Source organism: Nicotiana sylvestris, chromosome 2 (assembly GCF_000393655.2).
Source record: "Nicotiana sylvestris chromosome 2, ASM39365v2, whole genome shotgun sequence".
Lineage (NCBI taxonomy): Eukaryota > Viridiplantae > Streptophyta > Magnoliopsida > Solanales > Solanaceae > Nicotiana > Nicotiana sylvestris.
This window is the reverse complement of record NC_091058.1, coordinates 155319639-155329589: the sequence shown is the minus strand read 5'-3', so window position 1 is coordinate 155329589 and position 9951 is coordinate 155319639. Positions and strand designations below refer to the sequence as shown.

Here is a 9951-nt window from a genome sequence, read left to right as displayed (position 1 = left end):
TAAAAATTACACGGCCGCGGAAGGCTCTCACGCGGACGTGGTAACAATTATGCAACCCGCAAAACAAGGTTCAAACCAGTCCCAGATATGATGAAACACGGACAGCAATCTAAATTACGGGGCCGCAAAAGCAAAAGTGCGGCCGCGGTCAGAATTACGCGACTGCGAAACCTCCGCAGGGGCATTTTTGTCCGTAAATTTCAGCCTAGTATAGATAAATCTTTTTCACATTTTTATGTTATGTTATGTTTTGCTGAGCACGTGAGACGGCTAGTTTTTCTTATTTGGGCACTTTTGTATAAGATTTACCTTATAACATTAGATTTTCATCTTTTAATTTAGCATTATGGATTTTATCTTCTCTTTATCTTTGATATATGCTATTATCATGAGTAGCTAAACTCATAGCTAAGGTTGTGACCCAACCCTAGTATGGGTATTTGATGAGTCTTGAATTTTAGGGCTTGAATGTGTTTGGGTTGGTGATTTTTAGCCTAGTTCTTGCCAGAACTATTGAATTAGTGGTTGCAAACACTGATTTATGCCTTTATGACTTAGTCTCTACTTGAGAAAGAACTAAGTCTAGGAAAACATGGCAAACAAGAAATTGGGGTGAACTCAAGAAATTGATATCCCCAATTAAAGGGTTAAATCTAGTGATAATGATACCCGACTTGAGCTAAAATCACTTGAATTGCATGAATACCCATTTGGACTTGAGAAAGCCAAATTGGGAAAAATCACTCAAACTACCGAGAGGTATAGAGTGAGTACCCGAGTGTGATAGCTATATTATGACCCAATTAATCATATGATTGCCCTAGATTCTTGCTACACGTTAGATATCCACCTAGGCGGAAGTCACTATCCTAGTCCCTTTAAGTCTTTGAAAATAACCAACCAAATCATTGTACTTAGTTTCAAATATTTCATGCTATAAAATAGAAGTAGAAGTAGAAAACAAACCAACCATTTGTGGAAGTGCAATTAAGAACAAAACCCGCATCTCTACTTGGTAATAAACCTAACTCCAAACAAATTAACTCCCTGTGTATTCAATCCCGACCTTGCTGGGTAAACTGCATCGACCATCCTCGCTACTTAATAGTAGTGCAGGCTTGGCGACGTTGCTAGGGAGTTAAACGGTTTTAGCTATATCTCCGAGTATTTGTGTGTTTTGTTTTTCTTTCCTTCCGTTTTTTTAATTTGTTTGTGAATTGCTTTTAGGTACCAAATGACTCTTAACAATGATGCCCTTGGAAATTTGCCATTGGGGGAGGAGGTAGATGATGATAATGTAGATGAGATTCAACCCGAACCTCAAGCACAAAGGAGAGGTCGATCGCCTCATGATAATATTCCAAACCCTCGCGCCCAACGAAGGATACGCAAGTGCAATAGTCATGCCCCGGATATGGGCGGACAACTTTCAGATAACCAATGTCATGCTTACTCTCTTGGAACATAGGGTTTCTTCACCGGAGCTCCACACCAAAACGCCTACAAGGATCTCAAAAGTTTTGTTGATACATGTTGGGGGAGCAACCAAACTAACGTTTTTGAGGACGCGTTAAGGTTAAGGCTTTTCCCATTTTCTCTAAGGGGGAAAGCTTTGGATTGGCTTGAAAGGTTGCCCAACCATTCCATCACCATTTGGGATGAGTTGGCCGAGAAATTTATAGCAAAGTTCTTCTCTCCGGGGCATATGGCGACGCTAAGAGATGAGATACTCGCTTTTAAGCAAGAGCCAAATGAACCGCTTCATGAGATTTGGGAAATGTATCGGACGATGGTTAAAGAATGTCCGAACAATGATATGACCGAAGCCATGATCTAACAAACTTTCTACCGTGGCATCAACACTACCAACCAATGTGTAGATAACCAACTCGCCGGGGGAAACTTCATGAACGCGGCTTATGCTAAGGTGTGTGAAATACTTGATGAGATGGCAGATACTTCTTCGGCATGGCAAAGTCAATCTAATGTGCCACAAGGTGATCCCAATGTCATTCACCTACACAAGGAGCTCCACGACCACGACCAAGCAATAGCCAAGTTAACTACTACAATGAACCAATTGGCCAAAGCTTAGTTGCAATAAGTCAAGGGCCAAAACAAGTGAATGCCATGGAAGGGGTGAATATGATGGTCAACAAGATGAGGCAACGAGGTCAACAAGTTCAAGGAAATTCGGATCAATTTGAGCCAAGTGGTAGTGGTTACAATCAAGATGATGTGTATGATGATCAAAATAAAGAGGTTCAATATGTAAACAACTACCAAGGTCAACGGGGCAATTCTCCGAATCAACAACAATGGAGATCCCAAGGAAATTGGGGAAATCAAAATCAACACGGAAATTGGAATAGTGACAATAACAACAACCAAAGCAACTGGGGGAACAACAATCAAAATTGGGGCAACCAAGGAAACCAAGGCAATTGGGGTGGCAACAATAATAGCAATTGGATAGGTAATAACAACCAATGGGGTTGGAATAACAATAATCAAGGGAATCAGGGGACGGGATTTCAAAGGCCTCCGATGTATCAACAACCAAACAACCCGCCTCCATATCCATCACAAGGTCCTATCTCTTCCAATAATGAGATGGGACAGATAGAGACAATGTTTGAGTAAATGATGAAGAAAAACACCTACTCCGATGCCCAATTGGCCTCCCACAACACTTCTATCCGAAATTTGGAAGTCCAACTTGGCCGAATTTCTCAAGCTTTGAACACTCACCCTAAGGGGGCACTACCAAGTGACACGGTAGTAAACCCGAAGGGTGAAAACAATACGGGCCATGCTATGGCGGTGACTACAAGAAGTGGTAGAGGTGGAGTTGCTAGTACCTCTAATCCAAGAAAGATTGTGAGTGATGATGTGTTGGTTCAAGAGGATGATGAACCAAATAATGAGTTGCAAGTTAATGATGAGAACGTGAATGATGAAGTGAGGATAGACATTGATGACAATGTGGAGGATACACAAAATTATGTGAACCCGTCTAGGGAACACGTGATAGACATACCAGAAATGGTAGTGTCTAAAGCCAAGGCTCCCTTGCCTAGGCCTCATCCACCATATCCTCAAAGGCTCACAAAGCAAAACAATAAGAATCAGTTCAAGAAACTCATTGATATGATGAAAAGTTTATCCATAAATGTGCCTTTGGTTGAAGCTCTAGAACAAATGCCGGGATATGCCAAGTTCATGAAGGACTTGGTGACGAAGAAGAGATCAATGAACTGTGAAACAATCAAAATGACACACCAAGTTAGTGCTATTGTAAATTCCATGGCTCCAAAGTTAGAAGACCCCGATGCCTTTACAATCCCATGCACTATTGGTAGTGCCAATTTCGCCAAAGCTTTGTGTGACTTAGGGGCAAGCATTAACTTGATGCCATATTCTGTGTTCAAGACATTGGGGATTGGGAAACCAAGACCCATATCCATGAGGTTGCAAATAGCGGACATGACAATGAAGAGGCCATTGGGCATTATTGATGATGTGCTAGTTAGGGTCGACAAGTTCATACTTCTTGCGGATTTTGTGATACTTGACTGTGAGGTGCTGATCATATTAGGGAGACCTTTCCTAGATATAGGGAAGGCCTTAGTTGATGTGGAAGCAGGGGAGCTCACCTTACGGGTGGGTGATGAAAAAGTTGTGTTCCATGTTTGCAAGTCAATGCGGCAGCCCAATAGCAACGAAGTATGTTCAATTGTGGATCTTGTGACCGAAGTGATTGTTGAAGACACAAATGCTGTGATTAAAGTGGAAGGCCCATTGGAAGCTGTGTTGTTGAATCATGATGTAGATGAGAAGGAAGTCTTGGTTGAATATGTCAATGCTTTACAAGGAATAGGTTCATATACATATGATCCCTAGAAACTTTCCTTGGACATTGAGAACCGGAAGACTCCACCAACAAAGCCCTCAATCGAGAAGCCTCCCACATTGGAGTTGAAGCCTTTGCCTTCACACATCAGGTATGAGTTCTTAGGTCCTTGTTCCACTTTACCTGTTATTCTTTCCTCGTGCTTAACTAACGTGTAGGTAGATGCCACCTTTGCGGTGATCTAAAGAAGGAAGAAGCCAATTTGATGGACTTTGGCTGACATTCGGGGTATAAACTCCGCCTTTTGCATGCACAAAATTATACTAGAGGATAATTCCAAACCCTCCGTGGAACATCAAAGGAGTTTGAATGAGCCATGTAAGAGGTCGTCAAGAAGGAAATTATCAACTGGCTAGATGCAGGGGTTGTGTACCCCATTTCGGATAGTTCATGGTCTTCCCCGGTACAATGTGTGCCGAAGAAAGGGGGTATGACTATGGTCACAAATGAGAAAAATGAATTGATCCCCATTAGGACTGTCGCCGGATGGAGGGTATGCATGGATTATCGAAAGCTGAACAAAGTGACCCGTAAAGATCATTTTCCATTGCCCTTTCTTGATCAAATGTTGGATAGACTTGTCGGGCGTGCCTACTGTTGCTTTTTGGATGGGTACTCAAGATACAACTAGATTCTCATTGCACCGAAAGACCAAGAGAGAACCACCTTCACATATCCCTATGGCACATTTACATTCTCACGGATGTGGTTTGGTTTGTGTAATGCACCGCCTACCTAGAAAGTGTATGATGGAAATATTTACATATATGGTGGAGGACTTTCTCGAAGTGTTCATTGATGATTTTAGTATTGTGGGTGATTCCTTTGAAGAATGTTTGGGCAATCTTGATAAAGTCTTGGCATGTTGTGAAGAGACTAACTTGGTGCTTAATTGGGAGAAGTATCACTTTATGGTTGAGGAGAGCATTATCCTTGGCCATAAGATCTCCAAGAATGGTATTGAAGTGGATAAAGCAAAAATTGAAGTGATATCAAAACTTCCTCCTCCTACTTCCGTCAAAGGAGTGAGGATCTTTCTAGGGCATGTGGGTTTCTACCATCGATTCATCAAGGATTTCTCAAAGGTGGTGAATCCCTTATGCAAGTTATTGGAAAAAAGATGCCAAATTTGTGTTCAAGGATAATTGCATTAAGGCTTTTGAGCTACTCAAGTATAGGTTGACGACCACTCCCATCATTACCGCACCAAATTAGAGCTTACCATTTGAGCTCATGTGTGATGCTAGTAATGTGGCGGTAGGAGCGGTATTGGGGAAAAGAATCAACAAGATATTCCATCCGGTCTACTATGCTAGCAAGACCATGAACGACCCCCAAGTTAACTATACGGTGACCGAGAAAGAACTCTTAGCCATTGTCTTTGCCATGGAAAAGTTTCGCCCGTACCTCATGGGTACCAAGTGATTGCTTATACCGATCATGCGGCGCTTTGTTATTTGATGACAAAAAAGGACTCTAAGGCTAGGTTGATAAGATGGGTTATTCTGCTTCAAGAGTTTGACCTTGAAATCATTGATCGAAAAGGGAGTGAGAATCAAGTGGCGGACCACTTGCCCCGCTTAGAAGAGGAGAGGAGGCCCCATGATGTCCTCGAAATTAATGATTCATTTTTTAATGAACAGCTCCTCTCCGTGTCTTTGAATGGCATGCCTTGGTTCGCCGATGTGGCTAACTTCTTTGTGACTAGCATTTTCCCGAGTGAGCTCTCTTCTAACCAAAGGAAGAAGCTTAAATGGGACAGTTTGGATTATTATTGGGATGAGCCACATCTTTTCAAGATTTGCAATGATGGTGTGATCCAGAGATGTATTCCGGAAGAGGAGCAAATGAGTATTCTTGATGCTTGTCATTCCTCGCCCTACGATGGTTATAATGGTGGGGAGAGAACTGCTTCAAAGGTTCTCAGCTATGGATTTTATTGGCCTACCCTGTATAAAGATGCTAGTGAGCTTGTTAAGAGATGTAGTGAGTGTCAGACAACTAGTAGAGTTTCCAAGAAGGATTAAATGCCTCTCACCACTATTCTTGAGATTGATATTTTTGACGTGTGGGGCATCGACTTCATAGGGCCATTTGTGAGTTCGTGTAGTAACACTTACATTCTGGTTGTTGTTGATTATGTTTCCAAGTGGGTTGAAGCTGTGGCTTTGCCCAACAATGAGGCACAGAGTGTGGTGGCGTTCTTAAAGAAAAATATCTTCACAAAGTTTGGCACTCCAAGGGAGATCATTAGTGATGGGGGTTCTCATTTTTGCAACAAGGCCTTCGATACTTTACTTTCCAAGTATGGTGTTACTCATAAGGTTTCAACACCTTATCACCCCAGGCTAGTGGACAAGTTGAGGACACGGAGATAAAGAGCATATTATCAAAAATTGTCAATGCAAACCGGACGGATTAGTAAAGGAAACTTGACGATGCTTTGTAGGCTTACAAAACTACGTACAAGACTCCAATTGGTATGTATCCATACCGGTTGGTATTTGGGAAAGCATGCCATTTTCGGTTGAATTAGAGCATAAATCCATGTGGGCACTGAAGAAGTTAAACCTTGAGTGGGATGTAGCTGCCAATCTCCAGGTAGAGCAACTAAATGAACTTGATGAGTTCCGATATCATGCTTATTCCAACTCATCCTTGTATAAGGACAACGTGAAATACTTACACGACAAATATGCCCGACATAAATAATTCAAGGAGGGTGACTTGGTTCTTCTATTCAACTCTCGGTTACGACTGTTTTCGGGAAAGCTCAAGTCAAAATGGAGTTGCCCTTTTGAAGTAGTGCATGTAACCCCGTTTGGTGCTCTTGATTTGAAAAATAAAAATGGTGAAATCTTCAGATTTAATGGGCACCAAGTGAAGCACTATCTTGACAAGTTTGATAACAGCCTCGTGGTGGCCTTGATCAATTTTAAATGATGATGGTAACATGCGTCGTGTCGCGACATTAAATTATGCACTTCTTGGAAGGCAACCTATGTGTTTTTCTTCTTAGTTTAGGCTTTGTTTTGGACTAATTGGTTGTGCAGTTTGTGTAGGAAGTGTTTGTGCAGTACAGGACTTTGGCTGGAAAAATTTGCCCAAGTGTGGGGAATTTCATGGAACGCGCCCAAAATCTCGCGGTCCGCGTTAACAATATGCGGTGGCACTTTTTATTCGCGGACGCGTACTTGAAGAGCTAAAAATATTAGCTCTATGAAGTTGAGTTTGCGTCCTCGTTCATAATTTGGCAGACCGCAGTGACTTCCCCGGCCGCGCCCATTTTTCCGCAGACCCCATCCAGGTTTTCGTAGCAGCCCTGCATAAAGGTAAAAAGTGCGGACCGCGTTAGAATTTCGCGGACCGTGCTCAGGTAAGGCAGTGAGTCCCCATCTATTTGTTATAAATTGAAGGTCCTTAACACTATTACACTTTTCGAACCTCAAATTTTCACCACACTATAGCACTGTTCACCTTCATCTATTTGACTCTCAATCTCATTTCACACTAATCAAGAGTCCAGTTCCACTAAATTTCACAACTGGTGTGCTCAAATACTTGCATTGATTTTATCTCTTTTCTTCTTTTCTCTTAGTTTTAATTTTTTTTCTTTTTAGTTAGGGTTTGAATACTTGCCATCATCTCGAATTGATGCTTAAATTCTTGTGGGTAATTTTTACATGCTTAATGGGGGGATAGGATTATTAACTATGCATGTTAATTGCACTAATTTTGGCACTTAGTGAAAACCCTAGGTTTCAGATGTTCATCAATGCACGTTTTGTTTGAACTTCGCGGTCCCCGGTCTACTTTTCGCGGTCCGCTTTCCCTAATTTATGAGAACTGAGTATAATTGCATGTTCGTGGACACGGTTACTTTTCCGTGGTCCGCATTTGAATTTACACGGCCGCGTCCCAAATTTTGCGGTCCGTGCTCTTGAGCTTCCGAGACTCTGTTAACAGCTTTTACGGTCGCGTCCACTTTTATGCGATCCGCGCTTGGGCGTTTGCGGCCGCGTTCATTATTTTGGGGTCCACGCTCAACCAGGATCAGAGAGTTAGTAGTCCGAACTTAACCTCTACACGGCCGTAGCTACTTTTTTGCGGTCTGCGATGAGCACTTCGGGGTCGCGTTCACTTTTTCGCGATCCGCAGTGCCTGGTTTTGAAAAGCAGTATTTGCATTTCATTTGCACTGTTTTACCATATGCTTGAAGCTTTATTCTGAGTGTGTTTCATTGCTTGTTTTCTGCAGACAATGGTCCGATCTAGAGGTAGAGGTGATACATCTAAAGGGAGGGCATAACCCTCCCGAGGCAGGGGTAAAGGAAAGACCAAAATACCCCTAGCAGTCCAAAAGCCAATTGGCAAGATGAGAGCTACCATCAAAGTTACGGATAGAGCAATGAACCACTCAGACACTAGCGAGTATGTCCCTTCTTGGGAAGCTTCGGAAGGAGACTCTGTGCCCACTCATGTCCCCACACAGTTCTAGGGGAAGTTCCCGTTGTGTGATGAACCTACCTCCTCTTCTGAGTCGTCTGATGGCTCAGAGGAAGGTAGTGAGGCTTCAGCACTATCTTCCCTGCATGCTACAACTTCAGCTTCACCAGCTGCCCCTATTTCTGTGGATGATGATGACGAGGTCCCGGATGACGGGAGAGGGAGTGACACCAATATTGGGGGTTGGTTAGATCCCAAAACGCCAAGGTGCGGGCTGACAGATTTATGAGTGGATTATCCTATCAAAAGTTCCGAGAATGGTGGCCCCAAAGGTCACTCACCCTTGAGAGACAATTCATAGAGAGAGACCTCCTTCCCCACAATCCAAATGTTAAAAGGCAGTTCGAGGAGAGAATTTGGTGGAAGTTCTTTACCATCAAAGTTCCGGATGCGAATGAATATCTTGTCAAGGAATTCTATGCAAACATTGCCCGCATAAAAAAGGGCACCACTGTGACAAAGGTCCGAAATTTGAAGATTCGATTTGATGGCCACACATTGAATGAATGTGCTGGTTTTGAGGACGTGGAAGCAATGCAGTACTTGGAGAAGCTGGAACTTGATGAAGCAGACCTTTCATGGTTGGTGGAGATATTAGCCCCAGGGACGACACCGGCATGACTTACAGCTGGAGTACCAATATATAGATATACCCTTAGCTTTGAAGCCAAGGGGTGTTCCACCTTTATGTGTAGCCGGCTGGATCTGTGTCAGCATGAATATGTCCTCCCACTCACCTGATGTGTCATAATAGCCTCCATCATGGCGGGGTATCCTATCAATATCGGGAACCTCATGTATTATCACATCACAAAGGCGGTTGGAAAAGAAGAAAGATCATACCCCTACCCCAACTTCCTCACCATGTATTTCAAGGACCAAGGAGTTGAGAAGAAGATCTATGACACAAAGACAAAGCCAAAAAAACCCTTCTCGTGGTATAACACCAAAGGACCGGACAGCCCTAAAGCAAAGGGTAAAGCTGCTATCTCCACTGGCCAGTCTGAAGAGCCAAGGGTAGTAGCCACCGGGTCAGAGCCTTCCACAGTAGGGGATCTTCAACTTCCATACCTCCTCCTTCATCCGAGTCATCTATCACCATGCCATTGTTTGTGCCCTCTTCTTCCACTTATCCTCAGACTGCACTGCGGGTTTCTCAGACTTTATCCAACATCAACAACTGGATGCAGGAAGCTACATCAAAGCTGTCTGTCTTATCCAGTGTATTAGCAACACAGTCGGCCCTGGTACAGTCCCAAGTGCCTTCATCAGTAGAGGAGTCATTAAAGGAACTTCTGGGCAACCAGAAGAAGCTCCTGGACAACTAGAAGAAGATCATGGATACTTTGGATATTCATGGAAGGGCTATAAAGGATTTGGGCAAGCAAGTAAAAAAGATAAAAAAGACTCAGGCTTCAAAATAGTCAGTGGAGCAGTTGAAGAAGGATGTAGAGAGGTTCACATCTGCTGGTGATATCCCACTGGATTTGCTCATGTAGGAGCAAGTCCTAGCAGTACATGCAACAAAGCAAC

The 9951-nt window shown here is 43.0% G+C and overlaps 2 protein-coding genes across 2 annotated transcripts; both read left to right on the top strand.

Moving 5' to 3' along the window:
• Window positions 1-2817: 2817 nt before the first annotated feature.
• Window positions 2818-3903, top strand: LOC138885824 (uncharacterized). The gene has a single exon (XM_070166808.1). It carries the CDS (start codon window positions 2818-2820, stop codon window positions 3901-3903), a length of 1086 nt encoding a protein of 361 aa, XP_070022909.1.
• Window positions 3904-5373: 1470 nt separating this feature from the next.
• On the top strand, window positions 5374-5940 carry LOC138885823 (uncharacterized). The gene has a single exon (XM_070166807.1). The coding sequence runs from the start codon at window positions 5374-5376 to the stop codon at window positions 5938-5940; it is 567 nt and encodes a 188-aa protein (XP_070022908.1).
• The last annotated feature ends 4011 nt before the right edge of the window (window positions 5941-9951 follow it).

Bases quoted from the DNA above. Each gene is read 5' to 3' on its own strand.
- LOC138885823 (XM_070166807.1), top strand. From the start codon at position 5,374: ATGACAAAAAAGGACTCTAAGGCTAGGTTGATAAGATGGGTTATTCTG.
- LOC138885824 (XM_070166808.1), top strand. From the start codon at position 2,818: ATGGCGGTGACTACAAGAAGTGGTAGAGGTGGAGTTGCTAGTACCTCT.